The 20,260-nt window shown below is 29.3% G+C and overlaps 1 protein-coding gene across 2 annotated transcripts in view; it reads left to right on the forward strand.

Moving 5' to 3' along the window:
• Positions 1 to 8,066: 8,066 nt before the first annotated feature.
• Positions 8,067 to 20,260, forward strand: part of LOC114127544 (serine/threonine-protein kinase BRSK2) — a 94,853-nt gene continuing 82,659 nt past the window's right edge. The window contains exon 1 of one of the 2 annotated variants that reach the window (XM_050205901.1): positions 8,067 to 8,789. In XM_050205901.1, the coding sequence (XP_050061858.1) occupies positions 8,693 to 8,789 (97 nt within the window). In that variant the 5' untranslated portion in view covers positions 8,067 to 8,692. The remainder of the gene's footprint in view (positions 8,790 to 20,260) is intronic. The other variant, XM_050205900.1, reaches the window with a different exon arrangement.

A 20,260-nucleotide genomic window follows, 5' to 3' on the forward strand; every position in this document is an offset into this window, starting at 1 on the left:
GAGTAGCTAAACACTGAACTAAACCATGATAACCATCGATTATAATTTCATCAATAATTGAATAATGTTTATTAGTAGTAATGGTGTAATGCCCAATTTTACATAGTCTTCTGTTTTCATATACCTTTCAATTTTTCTTTTATGTTATTCATTGTAGATTTTTAAACATTCATATTCGAGTTAAGTTATAACTTATAAATTATAAATGTTTGTGGTTCAATTGTCATTAAATTATTTTACCCCTGACAACTTAAATAACTGAAAATATGTTAGTATGAAATATTATAAAACAAACAAAACAACTTGAAAACGCTGAATAAAAGTCATCGATAATAATTATTATTCATTAATTTTTAAACTGTATATGCAAGTAGGTGCACAGAAGACTATGCTTTATAGTTTATATAAGCTTAATAGTAAATACTTAATCGTCACATTATTGCTCTATTATTAGATAGTTTTTATTAAATCATAAATAAAAAAATTGATAATTGCATAACAATGATGATAATAATAATAATAATATAAATGAACATAAAAAAGTTTTTTTAATTAGTTAAAAATATTCGTTTTGTTTAGTTAAATAACTAATATCATTCATATTATCAATCTATTTCATCTATAGAGGATCGCTTGTCACTCTCTTCTTAAGACAGCAAATTTTTGTTTGAGCTTAATTTATTTATTTTATGAATTATTTTAATTTGTTTTCCATTTTGGAGAAGTTTCATGTCATCTTCAATTTTAGTTTGTTCATTTTGTAATATGACTATAAATTCAAATATACTGAAATAATTTCGACCTGCTGCTTTATTTAATACTTTCAACCTTCTAAATCGTCAGTTGCACACTTATCTGTAATAATCCAGTGGTTCCAAATATATAGACTAGATTAAATCCTTTAACCATGTTTTAACAAAAAATTTAAAAAATGTTCCACTCTTTAATTATTATTATTAGTTATGAATTATCTATTTAACTGTTCTATAAAAACTAGAGGTAAAACCGAAAGTCTATGAAACATAATCATTTTGAAGACCAACATCTAAAACTTTCCTATAAATCATGGGTATAATGGAAAAAAAACATCCATGAATTTTCGAATCCAGATATTTATTTTTTATTGTATTAAACATTGTTATTTTGAAGTCTAATTGAAAAATATTTTAGAACTAAACGTTTTCTTAAGCTATTAGCCTTTCCTATTAAAAAGTCAGTCATGCGATTCTATGTAGTTTGAGTTTTATTAGGAAATAATGCATACATTCTTAGGAATACTACAATAAAATGTAAAAAATGTATTGTCTAGAATTGTAAAAAAAAATCATTGGTACATTTTTAAAAGAGTTTCAACGTTACATATTTTATAAAAAATTTCTGGAATTTTAAAAATTAACATTTTATCATCTAAACTAGTGAATCCAACATGGGGTGTACTACCCCTTTGTGGGATTTTTTAATTCTGAGGGGGCGCTAAAAGAGATAATTCTATTGTAAATTTGATTGTTCATAAATTATTATTGCAATAAATTAATGTATAAGTAACTGCATACAAAAATAATTTAAGATAATATACCATAAGTAATGTACAGAACTATGCAGGCTTGTATAAAATGTATACACTATAAGAATATATACTTAAAAATAAAAATTATTTGAGTTACACTACTTAGTACTTACAAAATATTCTTCTCGTCTTAAATAAGCAGTTTGAACTTTTTTGTAAGTCTATATAAAATATATATATATATACCAATAAAGTAAACCCCATAAGAAGTGTGGTCCTTGTATATTTAAAAATAATTATTACTATTATACTTTGTCAAGTCTCTACATTATAATATGGTTATTAATTATTATTTTTATAATTATTATAGGAATCGGTTTAAAAGGGTTTTATTCTGTTCTCAATAGAAGTTTGGCCTTATTTAAACGTTTTTCTTCAATTTTTACTGGACAAAGGCTGTGATTATGACGATAAAACTTATTGGAATGTACTGTGAATAAATTTGAAATTATCACGCGAATTCTACAGTTTTTAATGCACTTCCTATATTTTTTTTTATTGTTTAATCAACTCTAAATATATATATATTTAAAATAAGGCATTCCCCTTTTTGCTGTGTAAAAATATATTCAATATTCATTTATTCATTTAAAAATTTAAATAGTAAATGCACAGACTATCATCATACTATACTGGCTAAACTGACTGTGTTGTCGACTTAGCAGTTATCGCCTTCTCGACACACTATGTCAATCTATTTTATTTACATATAATTATCGGGGATTTAGCAATCGATAGCTTCCGATACTATAAACGTATATTATACTTAAAAAGTTTCAAATGATAAATATTTTACTATCTCTATTTATCGCTTTACAAATCACAAATTCACAACCATATTTTAAAACAAAAATAATTTGAAAGTTATGCGGCAAAATGTAATTAATTTGGTACTGAAATGGCACAGCATCGAAATGGAACAGCGGCCAAATGGGATACGACCACGGACACCGAATAATGTTTCCATAACATATAAATGCCAGTGTTATTCAGGTTCCTTCTTATATAGGTTATATATTCTATAATAATTATTTGATAATTCTTATACGTGTATAAGAAAATATTCATCTACAATTATTACTAAATGGTAGGTACTGAAAACTTTGAATTTAAAATTGAACAAATACAAAAAATTAATTGTATGTATTTGACTAAAATATGTAAGTATGAAATAAATTTATAATTACATAATATTATATCGTTTAATAAGATACGGCAAAAGGGTTATGCAAAATTTGCTTAAGGTTCAGAAATTCAAATTTAAGGGTAATGGGGCGGTAATTGCAACAAATTGGTTTGTATCATTTTCTAGCTTAGTTGAAAATTAATTTGGGGTATAGTATATATTTTTGAACGTCAAATAATTTTCTAAATAATAACACACGTTTTAAAATAATGACTATTTGTAAAAAGGATTTGCATACAAAGAATAGACTTAAATATGTAATACAAGAATAATTTTTATGTTGTTGGTAGATTAGGTTCATTAATTCAATATAAATAAAGATAGAAAAATAGTAATCTATTTGCTGTGTGGATAAAATTTAAATGAGAATGTATAGGCATCTAATTATACATTTTTAGTAAAATCATTATTATAGATCTAAGCATATAATGATACAAAAAAAAATAAATAGAACATTTGTCATTAAGTATAGCCAGTATAGGTACTATCACAACTGGAATTATTATTCTATCGTGGTCAAGTCACAATATAATATATAATTCATAGTTCTAAAAACATTGGTAGGTACTATTGGAAAAGTGTAAATCTTTAACTCGAATGCTTGAATTTTTAAGTGACATAAAACATCTATTAAAAAGTTCAATCACTTATTGTTTATCTTTGATCTACACGACGTACCAAAACAACGTAGATATATATTATATACATAATATATATAATAATTTAATGATATTTCTATAACGGCTACCGCGTGATGTTCGCTCGGATATTATCCCATCAAAAACTAGTAATGTTATACTACCGGAATTAATCAAAAATGAATTATGTAGATCATACTATATGTAGCATATGATACATCTCATATTCTCATATAATACATGTTTGACGGTCAAATTCTAGTACGTTACGTGACTAATTTTAATCGAGGATTTAAAATACTCGTATACTTATATATATATATATATATGTATATACGGCGCCGCGCAAAGCAAGTTTGGATATTATGAACGTACACATACATCATACAAAAAACAACGAGCCAGCGTGTCGGTGTCGCAGTAGGTCGAAATCGTACGCTGCATGTATGACATTTATATTATAATATAATTATTATGCGCGTGTATTGTTTATTGGTAAGGTTTATTCATCGCTTCGCTCGGTTTGAATGAAATACACTGCAGCAATAAAATAACGATGAAAAAAACACGCCACAATTTTTTCCTTTTTTCTGGTTTTATGTCTCTTCACGTATGCTCTATTATTGTTTTGTTTTATTTTTTTTTTTTTTTTGTAGGGGGGCGTGAGTGCACGTGACCCCGCGAGCGAACAACTACGTACAAAGGAAGACGCGATAAAATAAAAAAACCACGAAATACCAGAAATAACAGCGATACAAATAAATAAAGATATCGTAAATAAAATATATAAGCCCGGCGGCGGCAGTTTTCCGACATTTTCGCTCGTCGTGCAAGGGGAAACTGTGCACGCGCACGCACCTACGCGATCTCAACGAGCAACCACGTAAATTATTGTCATAATATAATACGCGATAACGATAACATTCTATAGGCACGCGTGACTCCTGTAAAAAACTTCGACCGATCGTCTATAAAATAATATATATAGGTACATAGGTATCAACAAATAGTCTATGTGTAGATATTGTTCTTGACTATGGCGACAGAACGCTCACAGACGCGCTGAATAATATTACAATTTTGTCGGGATTTAGAGGATATAACATATCATGAAAACAGCGTCAATTTATATTGCCATATATCATAGTACCTAGTATATATAATAATATACGTAATATATATATATATTGCGCCAATCTGTAACTTATTTAAGTAGTATATATATAATACAATGTAACAAAAAAACTATATACATCATATCAGTTTTTGGAGAACCAGACGTGTAGGCAGACATAAGAGTAATATTGTGGGCACTTCTGAATCCAATTAACAGAAACAAATTATAATGTTTTATATGTATATTATGATCACATACGGGTTATTTATAGTTTATAAGGGAAAACATTAGAATAGGTAATAAAAATGTTAAGAACTTGGTGGTAAGGTTTAAGCATGTTATTGCGTGACAGAAAAAAATTAAATGAGACATATTAATCCCTCCCCAAATGTCAGGAAATTTTTAAAACAATTTTAGTGTTTTGTGGACGTATTACGTAAAAGGTAGTCACTAGTCATGTATTGAAATCATTACTTGTATTGAGGTTACTGCAAAAGTCAAAAATGTTATATACATCCAGCATACTTAGCATACCATACATATGTGGGATCCTAGTAAACACCAAATAGTCTCCCCTACATAATAAATTATCGACGTCCTAACACCAATAAAATAAAAAAACCAAAATCTTGGCTACGTCACTGGCTCTCTGCCAATATTTAATATTATGTACAATAATATATTAAAACAAGAATTGACTTACTAATTCACTACGTTTTTAGCGGTTTTTGTTAATTTACAAATGCAAATATATTCATACGAAAGCCGTATCAATAATTGGATTGTATGGATTGAATCGAACCCACGTCTTACTCGTAACTAGATTTGTATAATACCTATTACGTGTTTCTCGGTTGTTTAATTAACTGCGTCGCTGGGGAAGAACAGTAACACGACCGCTGACATTTTTGGATCACGGACGAGTGACAAATAACTGCAGCATAGTTGCAGTTACCGGAATTCGATCGATTTGCAAATAATCTTAATAATCTGTGCTGTCGTGTACCCGCGATGTTGTTTTATCGGTATTAAAACAACGGAGATGTGGCTGCGCTTCGTGCAGTCAATTCTATAAGCCAATACCGCCGATATCGGTGTTCACTGCAACATCGTTACAATTTTTTTTTATCTGTTATTCAAACATTGGATTATTTATCCTTCAGAAGCAATTATTATTTGCTAATGACGAGAGCCGTAGTTTCTCTCTCCGCAGCGTTGGCCTAAAAAATTAATGTTTAGCGAATGTCGTAGGTATCCACTCGTTTAATATTAATACAATGGTACCGCGACTAGTTCACTATACTCTCTCCTACGAGTACACTTTTTATCGTTTTAGTTCCTATATTATAGTGTTATATTTAATACGGCACGTGTACCAATGATTTCAAAGTAATTTATTAAATTACAATAACACATATATATTGTGCACTCGCACACATTATTCCACAACGAGGAATAATAATATATTGTCGTCGTCGTCGTCGTCCCTTATTCAGCGGCCCAAGATATCCCCTCCGGCGTCACTCGCACACCGCCTTCCCACTCACACCCGGCCTACCGCACACGCAATACCCGCCGCCGCCGTCGGTGTGCAAACGGAGCGAAAACCGAGAGAGCCACTTTCGGGCCTCGAAGAGGCGCCGCCACCACCGTCGTATACGATCATTTTTCACGGGGAGTTTTCAAAAGGGGACACGACGACGACGACTTGGCGGCGGCAGCGGCGGTGTCGTTACTGCTGCACGAACGGGGGTGGACGGAGACATGCGCAATGCCGGCGCCGCCGCTACCGACACTACTCGACGAAAAGGGTCCGCCGCCGCCGCCGCTAGGCTATCGACCAAACATCGCGTTGTTTTCTCGAATCGATACTTGCCGCGGGTTTTCGTATACCGTTTTTCGCGATTGTGTGTATATTCACGCACACACGCACACGCGTCACACGCCCGACGCGGTGCGTTTTTTTCTCACCCTCCCCCGCTGCGCCACCAAACTCGCCTCCCGCCTGCGTGCGTGCGTGTACACGTACGACCCGACGCACGTTTGCTCGTACATGCAGCACGAAGGGGTAGTTTACCTATGCGTTGTCGGGGCAGTGCAAGCGTGGGGTGCGTCTGGCGACCGCAGAGTACGCGCCGTGTGGGTGTATGCGGGTCTTACACTGAACGGTTGTTATACATTTGAACGGATGTGGGTGGACGAGCGCGTTCGGAAGATTTAAATCGTGTACGAGAAAAACGAAAAAAAAAAAGCGAAAAAAAGCCTTGACGAGCGTTTATGTCGCATAGGTCTACGGACGAGGTGTGTCCGTCCACTTTTATTATTATTATATTTCATATTCGGTACAATCGATTCGCCGCGGAAATGACGATGGCCAATCACCGCGATCGATCGTACAAATATATATATTTCGACTCGTACGCGCACGTGTTTATAATATATATATATATATATATTATAATTGCAGCCGATGTTCATCTTCCGCGAGTCGTTTATAATAGTTTTAAGTATTTATTTTCAGTTCATCGCACCTTCGAGTAGCGAACTTTGGATTAAAATAATATTTTTCCACGCGGTTTCGTCTTACTTCCGCGCGGACATTTGACGATTTCTCGCGCGCTCGCCCCTCCCCGCATTTACTGTAAATAAGGGACGCGTGTCGGATTCGGTCTCGACTTTTTCCGGTATTGGCGTCAACATTGCCCCTCAACGGATTCTGAAAATTCTCGATGCAGCTCCCGATAAAACAAACGTGTATGCCATGCGAGCACGTCATCCCGCGTGCATATGTCGTATACCTATATAATATCTACCCGGCACACGCGCACGTTGTTTAATTTTTAAATTGTTATCGTGCTGCGCGCCGCATATCCGTGTTGTGCAGTCGAATATTTTGTATACATAGATCAGACTTCCAACGTTCTAAATCGATTTATATATTATAGTACCGATCATCTCTTCATGTCCTATCTCTATGGTTCTGTGTATGGTGTTTTTTTTTCCGATTATGACTTTTGCGGTATGCATAAGTCAGCCGGTACTCATTGTAAGTATTATCGCAGTCGGCGATTGGGTGGCCGGGGCGTAGGTATCCGTCGAGGGTATCTAATAACATCATGGGTAATCAAAATCGTATAAATCGCGGGTGTGGCGCGCGGAAAGATCGTGTCTCGTGATGAATAATATACGCGAAGCGATAGTAAAAACGATGGGATCGCGGAGAAATAATAATAATAAAAAAAAAAACAGTTACTGTGGTTTTTCGACAACAGCGACGGCGGGGGTCGTCAACCGCGTAATGCGACCAAGTACCTTAATGACATACATAATATATTATATTATTAATACGACGACGACGATTTATCGTGTGTGTGTGTGTGTGTGTGTGTGTAAGTGTGTGTGTGTGTATATATAGACAATGATACCGACAAAAAACAATAATAATAATAACGTTATCGCGTGCGCACGCTAGTGGCGCGCGGTCCGTCAATAATTTTCCCGAGCGCGCTATCGATAGCCGGCTGCGCCGCCCGTTGCAGATGTATTCTAGGCGGCTTACGCGCTGTGTATACCGTGGTTTCCCTCCCCGGGTTTAAAAACGCAATACCAAAGCAGTTAGGCAAAACGTTCGGCACGCGCACCATGTGTATTGCGTCGCGCAAGGGACGGTCGCCAGCAGTCGTCGTCGGATCAGCGTCGTACTCGCACACGCGTTTTCCACGATCGCTGTGATATAAAAATATTCTCGTATTCGACATATTTTTTATATCGTCGTATTTATAATATTTATTGTACGCCGTCGCAATTATTGCTTATAATCGTTTTGTTAGTATCATTATTGACGAAGGTTTTATAATATTTTTCTGATAACTTTTCTACTTCTGAACACACGATTATCATCACAACGGACCGAGGAAAACGGTAATTTCACATTCCGTATCGTTTCCGTTAATCTTTCAACGTCCGATGTGCTCGGACTTCACCGAAGCACACCACCGACGACGCAGCAGCAGCAGCAGCCGCCGCCGTCGCCGTGCCAGAGATGCTTCTCCGAATGTGGCTTCTCGTCCGCGTCCCACCGGCGACGATGGCACGTACCGGTCTCTGATCAGTTCGGTTCAGCAGCCGCGACGGCCGTTCATGTATTATTAAAAACATAGAAACAGCACATCGTCGCGATAACCATGCACCAAGAACAGTTCGTGTACTCGACAACCGTGGACGTCCAACAGTACGTCGGTCCATACAGGTTGGAGAAGACTCTGGGCAAAGGACAAACAGGTAAAACGAGATGACGGGATGACGTGATGGGCGGGTGGATAGTCGGTTAGGGTTAGGTCGGGTTATAGATCGGCTATGCTTGGATGAGTAATGCTGCAATCGAGATATAATAACGAAGGTGCAATAGAAACCAAAGTTAGAAGTCGTTTTCTTCTTCTGAACTTTATTATGATTATCTATAACTATAAATCATTGGAGATAAATGATAATAATATATGCTGTTATAGCTGCACAAATTGTAGGTACCTATATTATTAACCACATTATGTAACTTATGGGTGTACCTGAATTCATAGGGTTTAATTGTTGTCGTACGAACGATTGTAGTTGAGCTGACATGTAGTATGCTGAAATTAAACAAGTTAAACAATTTGTATTTAAGAACTATTTTATATATTTCTATTAAAATAAATTATTAAGTAACTCGTTTTAACCTAGCGGACAGTGGTATGAAAAATAACTACTGGTAGTTAAAATAAATTAGTAACAGTATCTACATTGAGTTTGACCGGGATTCGATTCAATGTCAACTCGTAATTTTATAAATTACCATGTTAACAATAAGTTGATTAAATAGAAAAAAAAAGTAAACTCAATAAGTTGAAAAATTAATATTTACTAAACTACCTTAAATTTTGACCCAACTTTAACTTGTTAATTCGTTTCGTATAATTGTATATTATATAATACGTTATCTTATAATACTATTATTATATAAAGTGTGTTATCTTTTGTGGCCAAAGTGGCTTAATACACGTTTTTAGAGAGAAATGTATACATTACTATACAATACTATACATATTATAATATTTTTATTTAATACCTAACCATTTCACTTAAAGGAAAAAAATATGACTCACCATTATTTGCATTTTAGGTTATAAAACATATCGTCTCCCGAAAAATACTCTAAATTATTTTATTTGAAATGAAAAATAAATCATGATTAAAAGATGAATTATCGGTTTATAAAATTGATTATAAGGGGGGTGGAATTCTTAAGGAAAATTAAGTAAAGGGATGAAATATGCGAATAAAGATATGTCATTCAATTGAATAAAAGAGAGGATCATAATTTGACAGTTAATTATTTAGAAATTTTTTAATTTTACATTTACAATAAGTTAAATGTTCGAATTTGACGGTGAACTATATATTATGTCTTGTCCAACTCAAATTCGAACCAACTTTATTTATCATAAAACATAGGTATGTTGATATTGCGATTTAAACGTACGAATTAAATAATACAACAAAAAATGTTGTACCTAAGATTAACTGTTTATAATTTACATAAATTTACTTTAAACCGCTTTTATTGTTTTGTATGAAATCTAATAAATGTCTGTCAACAAAATTGTATGTTTTTAAATATAGTATAACCTAAAAAACTTCATTTCATTTTTATAATTTTCTATATTTTTAGCAAATCTAAATAAACGATTGTCTTTTTTTAATTTTAAAAACAGCGTACAGCGTTTTGGACGAAAAAATGTACATGAATCGCTTAATTAGGTAGTATTTACTATTTACTTGAACTTTAAAATATATAATAGTAATAAAAGTAGTAGTAAGTAGTTATTAGTATTTTTGCACTATAAAATATGTAACTAATATTAATTTAAACAACTATAACAATAAGTTATTATTATACTAGAAAACAAATATTTACTATCTATTTATTTATCACAAATATGCATTTATAATATACTTTCATTAAAAATATTGTATAAGAATAAGGCAGATTGTATTAAAAAATGTACCTATTGTTATATTAATAAATGTATTATTTATTCACAAGAGAATAATTATATTTTTAACTTTGAATAATTCAATAACATTATGGTATGTCACGCAATAAGAACTTTATATTTAACAAAACTATATATGACATATACAATTTTAAAACTAAGTAATTCTACTTATATAAATACTTAAAATACTTATTATTTTTTCTTTCGATATGATATAATTCTGATTATTTTATAGATATTTCTCTACAAATACATAGTACACCCAATATTCATAAAAAATATGTTTAAATAGTATATACCTATTGCGAAGATACAAAAACATTTTAATTTGATTCTTTAAAATTAAATTTCAAACAAACTTAAGAGGTGTTTGAAGTGTTTTTTTTTTTTTTTTTTTTTGGAAATGTGATAAAAGCTAATTTTAAAACAATATTATAGGTTATATCTATTATATAAATAATGTTGACGAACATTTTAACAAAATTCGATTACTTACCTAAGTTCAGAAATTGCTTTTTAAACTGAAACCGTTAAAAAACGTAATAATATTTTTTATAATACGTTTGATAATATAATGTATACATTGTAGATTTTAAAAATGTATTTATTACTCAAGGTGAATTTGTTGTCTAATCTGTTTTATTCATTTACATACAATTTAAATATGTATACAAACAATAAATATTTTGATTAATACAATGATTAGAATAAATTATTGCATCATTCGAATTTATCATTGGTCAAATTAAACATTATAAAATTAATACTTTTATTAATTAATAATTAATGATATTAATATATAATATAATATAATAGAATATTATATATGACAAAAAAATTCCCAAAAAATTTTTTGTAATTTTTTTAAAATGTATGTTATTATTGCAATTTACAACCATATAGTTTGTTAATAATTAATCGTATAAATTGTATCCAAACTTCAAAGTAGAGATTACGTCTTAAATAGAATTCATTATTCAGTACCTAAAGGAAATTTTATTTTCATATGGCCTGTGGCTGTTGATATAAATAAGAACATTGAAAAAATAAACTTCATGACGAATAAATTTATTTTTATCTTTCTTAAATTTGAGTTATCAAAATGTAATGTACTTAATTATTTTTTTTCAATGTAAACCTTTATGCGCATAAAATGTTGAGTATTTATTTTTATAAAATTTTTAATCTGAAAATGTATTGGTTTTAAAAATATATACAAATTTTTTTCGAAAAACACTTTTCATTATAGTTTATATTTAACTATTTAAGGTTTGATTGTATAATTAAGTTTTATACTTCGCTAAACATTATGAAAGCTTATCTACAGTAGCTAAAACATATTTAAACAGAGTTTGTTTGGAGCTTTTATTTTATTAAAAATAATTATATTGAAAAATTATATGTAAAACGCTTAAGAAATGCTTTCTGAAAAATTATAAACGTTAATTCTTTATTGTATTTGACAAAAATTTATTGAAACCGATTAATTTAAATATTTTAATTATACTTCATACGAAGTGAACAAAATATGATCATCAAAATAATAGTATCATAAAAATGTATGAATAATATTGAATATTAATTTAGCGGTAGTACGTAAAACATGCCAGCACAATAAATTATGACAGATGAAGCCAAACGAAAATAAATTTAGGTATACGTATATTGATTTATAACTTAAAACTTTTTCTAAATCTCAATAATCTCATACTTTTCATACATAACGCATAGGTATAACAAAAAACAAATATTTATAACTCATAATAAGTTGTATTATAAGTACAGGTACCTAACAATTTGATTCAAACATGAATTATATGTAAACGTTTTTAATCATTATATTTATTTTTATTTTTTTACATAAGCCAAATGAATTAGCCTATTTGAATTTATTTATCTGAGCCTGTTTGTTATCCCAAATCACACACATTTGTGTATGGTCAATATAATATCGTGTTTGTTAAAATAATATGTGCATTGTACAGTAAATACTTGAGCTATTGTAAACATTATAACGAAATTCAGATATATGCTTAATTACAATTAATTCCTGTCTAGATTGTAAATAACTTTTATCTAATACAAATATGTGTTGTTGTATTATACGTGGGCTTAAAATATGTTACGTGTTTGAGAACTTCGACCTACACAAAAAGTTCACAGGAATCTCAGTTATTTTATATGGACTCATTACTATCGCATTTACATTTATTGAACTCCTCATATGCTCGTTTCCAAATTGTAAGTTCTTGACTTGTTTGAATAAACTCCCTTACGATAAAATGTCATTACAAAAACGCCTTTCCGTTCTCATTAAGTGACCACTTTTGTTTATTGTAAAAATTTATCTCGCTGTAAATTATGCAAACGATCGATATCGTGTTCTACATATAAGTATTTAGTATATATAATATATAGGTAAAGTATTTTAAGTAAAACATTTTTTTTTTCATTCTCTATAATATACCATCAACAAATCCCATAAGAGTACAAATACCTATTGTCATACACTACTAAGGTATATATTGTTATATAGTTTAGAGATTTTAGATGAAGAAAGAAGAAATAAGCTTTGGCATTTTTGTTCCATTGACTTTTTAGTGGATTGCGATATATTTGAAGAAATGCAATCGATTGCCATTAATTCTAAGTTTTAAAGTTCAATAAAACCGTAAAAATAACCTCCAAGATAAAATATGTTTGAAACAAAAATAAAAACCAACCCATTATATTATACCAAATTAAATATTCATTACATTCTATTTAATTATTCACTAATATACCTTCATACAATATACTTATTACATCTTTGGTAGGTAACTAAAATAATTAAAGTAGAAATGTGATATTTAATGTAAGTATAAAATTAATTAAAATATGTACTGAAAGTTGAAATACAATACAGGTTAGGTAGGTACTCGGGTACTCACCATTTTTAAGTATTGTATACTGAATTTAGTAAATTACTTGAATTAATTTTTAATTGAAAACTTAGTAAGTGTTTTAAAAGTACCTATTTCTTGATTGCATTTTTTATGAAATGAAACTTAAAAAATAAATTAAAACATCATTTAAATTCAATATAGTTTTTTATTACGATCTTGGCTTTATTTCAACGGCAAGTTGAAAAGATATTATAAATTATAAAAGTATATTGAATTGTTGTACGTTCAAATATTTTTAATGATTTCATAATAAAATTAATAATATTTTATTAGTTACTTTATCCACGTTAACTTTAACCTTTGGTCCACACTTTTACTGATTTAAGTAGATTTTAAACAAACATCTACAAGATGTGGGTAAATATTAGGATGTTATTATTAAACGCGCAAGCTGAATGCGCCGTGCAACACAAATTAAGAAAATAGGTAGTATTAATCGGAGACTTATCATTTGTGTTAAACGAATAAAGTAAATAAATGTGTACGTGTTTTGTATAATATTATATACTAATAAAACCTTACCGTTTCTCAAATTGTCAAGGTTTACTACCAACGTGGCAACGTTTATTAGGTTAAGGACACATTGATTGTCCAATGACCCATATGTGGTTCATTGTTTACTTATTCAATTAGTCTCCTGAGAAAATTATACCTTCTAGTACGTAAATTTAGTTTAAAGGTACCTACATGACATAATATCCGTCACTGGCAGAATATCGGTACACGCTTACAGTTCTCATGCACATCTCAAACGGGTTGGCTCGGGCTGAGTATAGAACATGCTTTGCATTAAAATATTTCCTACAAAATTCTGATTCATCAAGTGGTATAGTACGATCGTTGATCATTAAATTATAACAACACAAATAGTATTTTTGTTTAGGTTATAATATGAAGTGTATTGTACATTTGATATTTATATTGTATTGTTTTGTGTGGCCATTTCGTAACTCATACGTAGTTTTGTGTAAGATAAAAAGTGGCACTATGCCAAAAAATATCGATGTCTTAACATGTGAGGGAGGAGGAGATTTATTAGTTATAAGTTTGAACTCTGAACGTAAATGAAATAAATTTCGGCACAGTAATGATAGGATAACTATTTAAATTCTACTTACAGTAAACGGAAAGCAATCCTACGCTAACCTATTACTTATTGTATTTATTACCCGACCTTGGACAGTTGGACATATGTCATTCGTCAGTATGGTCAAACCCAAGGCATAACACTGGTAGTTTTCATTTCCTGTACAACTACCCGAATAAGCCAGCTCTGGGTTCCGACAAGAAATGCTGTTGCCGGGATCTATTAATCTCGTCAATCTTATTTTGTTTTCAGTTATAAATTAATGTCTTGTCTATACAAATAGTAAAATGCAGATAGAATAAAATAGAAACGAGAAATGAACAAATTAAAAAAATAAATTGCCATATAACACCCCGGTCCCCGATGTATAAGTCATAAATTTCGTAACTTAGAATTTATCCGTACTTTTTATCATACAGTAAACTAGTTATAATTACATGTAAGCTAGTAAGACTCCAGGATAATATATTAAATCTAAAAGACCTTCGCAATTACAACTCTTAAGAATTTAAACAATTTATACAAATAATAATCTATTATATTTGTCAAGGTGTCGATTGAATTTTAAAATACAAACTTAGAAGTTCTGTGAGTAAATAAACATCTAACCAAACTTAAATCTTGAAAAAATAAAATAAATATTCTAATTTACTGTTTTTTTTTTTTTGTTATTTATTTGACGATATAATAAGGTTAAATATTATGTTATTACCCGGTCGATGTACTAAAATAAATATATTTTTAGTCTGAATACTCAATTAGGATTTTAATATGACTAGTTAATTATAAGTTGTATAAGCCAATGACAACTAAATAATTTTTTATACGCTATAAATATTACTTAGTGCATTTTGACACTCATTTTTTAAATAAATATTTAGCCGAAATACTTATTTAGTGTACGGATATTATGGTATACAAAATTATGATTATTGTTGTTTTAGTGTTACATTATATAAAAGATTTTAAATTCACAAAATTTTCATTTCATTTTATTTGTTTGAACAGTCTAGAGAGTTAATACTTTTACTATAAGATCACTGCAGTAGTAATTTTATTAAGTGTCGGTTTATTTGAATGCTCCGTTTACATTCTTAAAGTGAGACAAACAATATTTGCTTCTTTAAACAATTTCAACATTTAATCACTTCCAAAAGTTAAAATAAAAAAACCCCTTAATGTAATGATTCCCAGTCAATATAATCATTACTTTTTTTTATTTCATCAAAATTAAATTTCAAAAAATATTTGACACATTCAATAATGGTTTTTATTAATTAAATATGTATTTTTTAATAATCCTTATGACATCGTAACTCTTGAACCTCTATAAGTTAAAAACTTATTATTTTTTAATAATCCTGCATATCCCACCACGTAGTTGCTTGTATAGTAATATATCAATTATATAATATGTAATAAGATCTTAAACATGATCAAAACCTTGAAATTTCAAATTTATTCGGTAAGGTAAAATCTAATCTTAGGGTTTGTTAAGATATATTTTGTACTTACGTTGACCATGTATATCTAACTAAACTGCAGACTATAATTATAACCGTGTGTCTGTAGCTACGTGTAAGTATATATTATTAAATCGTCAAAATTATTTTGAATTATCATAAGGAAACTATAACTAGGTACCTAATAATTTTATGAAAATAAAACTCAAAAAATTACCATCCTTATTAAAATGAGTAAATATATAAAGCCAATAAGCCGTAAAAGAATCAAATATCTATCGCCATTTTAAATTGTATTTAATTTACACCATTTTAACTATAATATTAAACGTTACGTACTAATTGTAGACATTGTTAAAATATTGAAACCCACAATTTTTAATTTTTTTACAAATTTAAATGATTTCTATTGATTATTGAGACCCAATCCTTTATGGAAAGTAATATTATTATTTAATGAAGTTGTTTGAAAGCTTACGTCTAAATGTTGAGTTATTTTAACGTTCTACTACCTATAGATTTTATTATAACTAAAAATGTGAATGTGCATACCTATGGATGGAAAAATAATGTCTAAAACTAACAAGATAAAAATAAAACACTTTAAGAAATCATTGTTGATTTTTTAATGCACATCGTTTTTTTGTATACATAATACATATATAATATTATACTTTTAAGGAGATTTATATAGGTTTTATATCCTTTAAACGTCCACGGAATATATGAGGCAAACTTAAATATTTGTTCATTTTTAATCAGATTAAATTAAATTTTTCTTATTTTTAGTTATTAAAAATTAAAAATTATCATCAATTATTTTAAAACCGACTATAATTGTTAAATTACGAGTAGGTTAGGTTAGGTTAGGTACATTTATTATTAATTACATATTCATATTTTTTACAGATTTTATTGATTTTACATTAATTTTTTTTTATCTTTCTATAAAATAATTACACTTCTTTTGGTAGTAGAATAAGCACTACGGACTGAAAACATTGAGTATATCCTACAATTGTCAATCGTCCTATTAAAATTAAAATCTATTTTGTTTATAATTATTTTTTTTAGTATGTGGACTAAACTATAGAGAGATATTGAAGAAATTAAGGAGTATGAACAATAAAGCTGGGTTAAATAATTTTAACACACCTCTACTCTAAGTTGTTTTTTAAATCTACCGATATATTTTTTCTTCAACATTTTATATTTAAAGTAAATAAACCACTAACACTACTGAATTAAAAAAAAATAAATTATTTCAAACTGTACTTACATTTATTTCATATTTTTAGTGTTTAGATTCATTTATTTTCTGTAAGAATGATTTTAAGGAATATTGTCCAATACTTTAAGGTCTAAATTATGATTTGGCTGTAATAAATGATACAAATGTTATATATACGAAAAATTTGTAAAATAAAAATGAACGGAATAAGTTTTATTTTTAAACTTCATAGCCAAAGGGACTTCAACCCACCTACTATTAAAGTTAATCATTTCAGGAAGAGGATTGTGCATAAAATATGGAACTATAAACAAGTTGGCACAATAAACAACAATATTTATTCTATTCAATACCTACCAACTTTTTTTTTAATAAAAGTCAGAAAATAATTTAAATCGGTATGAAATCTATCTCAGATATCGGTAAATATAATTTTTATTCGCATGAATTTCATCATAGTATAATAATATTGTCATGTTCATAACTCGATTTTGATTTTGTAGAAATTATTAATAACTTGCTGTATCCATATTCCATACATTAAATTGATGTACATACACTTAATAGTTCCATAACAATTCTTTAATAAATTTGAATATTTTATTACGCCAACTCATTTATTTATTTATTTTGGATGTTACCTGGAGGATTGGAGGAAGCGTAAAAATATAAGAAAAATAATAATTATAAACATATTGATACTGATTGATTATTTATTCCAAACAGAATCAAGTAGTATAATTTCACATACACTTTAATTAAAAAAAGTGTCAGTTTTTTTTCCCGAAAATATAATAATTAAACTATATTTATAGAATAGAATATGTTAATACTGTTTTTGACAATTATATAACTAAATTTAATATGTTGCACCAGGTAGGTAATAGGTATTACTACATTTTTATGTACGTTTATAATATAAATAGTCTTATAATCGTATATTTAATTTCACATGGATCAAAAATCGATTGTTCATTTTCATTATTTTGAATATAATACTTTGTTAGCAACTTTTAAACATTAAACAAACTTATTAATTACTTAAAAACATCCATGTATAATAATATGTACTAAAACATGAATAATTTATTGTGCACGTGCCGTTGATTTCTTTGTATAATCGTAATTAATTTTCTTTTATAGATGAATTTATTAGACTTTTGCTGAGCCTTCTCAACACACCAAATGATTTAATTTAATCATATATTTTATTTGATTATACTCTAATATTATAATAATTATATAATATAATATATTATGGTATCATATACCTACTATGGAACCTATAAATATACATAAGCAGGTAATTAAATATGTAATATAGCTATTTATAAACATTTATCACATGGTTATTTATCATGAATAAATAAAATATTGTTTTATAATCAAATACAAACGTGTAGTTTGCCTTACTATTAATTTTATTGGTAGGTATTATAATAGAAAGTCATTTCAAGTTCATTAAAGTAAATTCAGTTGTAATATTGTCTTGTTAATTGTCTATACTAATTATTATCAAACTAAATCATAACACACGTACTTATAGTAAGTATTCTCCATTTTGGTTTCGAATGAATAGATCCATTTATAGGCACACTTCATGATGAGTATTTGATGCTTTGTACAGTAAAAATGAATAAGACAACTATCGACGTTTCCACTTGAATGTTATTAGGTATATCATTGCTGTGAAATTAAAACTTAAAATCAAAAAACGAGTTTAAATAACTTTACAGATAATATTGCGGTTATGAAGTACAATATTATAGTGGTTGAAACGATTAAGTTTTGTTTCTATTGAGAAGCCACGAATAGAAACGAAATATCGATTCACACTACCATACAGAATCGCTTAAATGTAGACAGTCCGTTACTACAGTTATTTAGTTAAAACCATTGTTATCACCCTTATATAAAACCATTGTACATGTTTATATATCATATTATGTGATGTTGGCAAAAGAAAACCAGCACCCTATCAACGGAGTCGCGATGTCTGTGTAGGACCGCAGTGAGTTCGTCTCTGACACGAAATTAATCAATATCCCCCGATTTCATTGTGAGTAGTGTATGCCCAAAATGTATAGTCGAATACAATCCCTCCATCTGAGTCGCGCGGCTAATCGAGTTCAAATAATAGATAACTCGGTTATTTAATTCGAACACGATAAGACGCTTAAATCGTACCGGGCGGCGCGCGTAAAGAATTTACTGCGCTGTCAACCCCGTCAAAGTCAATATGTGTTCAGTGGTGCGGCTTTCGCTGTACTTGTACACAATATTATAGTGTTTTAATATATATATTTTATGTCGTTTTTCTATGCGAGTGAATTGATTTTAAGAGAAAATGCATTGTTAAAGAAATAAATATTTATATTATATTTACACAACTGTACAACATAATATTATGTAGGTTTATTGTAGTACAAAATAATGTCACGACATTTACCTCGCGTACCTACCAAAACAATAGTTATTATTATACTGCAATTTTTGTTGTTTTCGAAATCTTATATTGCGTGCTGATATGGGTATTTGATAAATGATAATGCACATAGCTGCAGTTATATGACACATATACATAGATACATAATACGCACAACATTACTCTTATCCTCATTTATATCCACCCATTTAGTTTACCATTTAGGTCGTATTAGGTTTTAGGGACGTTTTCGTGTGGGAGTTGGTATGTTTTTCGGGATCTTATAGTAATCAGCAAAGGATACGAGTTGACTAGTAATTAATACTTATTTCTAATTTTAGTTTACGTTGTTATTAGAATTTTCTAATTAGCTAAGTTGATAAATTTTTTGACGAGGACATAGCATACTTATAACTTATATATAAGCTAAAACCTTGGAATATAGTTTGAATATATATGCTCTGTGGTGTAAGTAGTTTGAAATCTGACTATAACCTTTAATATTTGATGTAATTGATTTTTTTTTTATTATTATCAATTAGGTGCAATAAATTATTTAAAATTGT

Source organism: Aphis gossypii, chromosome X (assembly GCF_020184175.1).
Source record: "Aphis gossypii isolate Hap1 chromosome X, ASM2018417v2, whole genome shotgun sequence".
Classification (NCBI taxonomy): domain Eukaryota; kingdom Metazoa; phylum Arthropoda; class Insecta; order Hemiptera; family Aphididae; genus Aphis; species Aphis gossypii.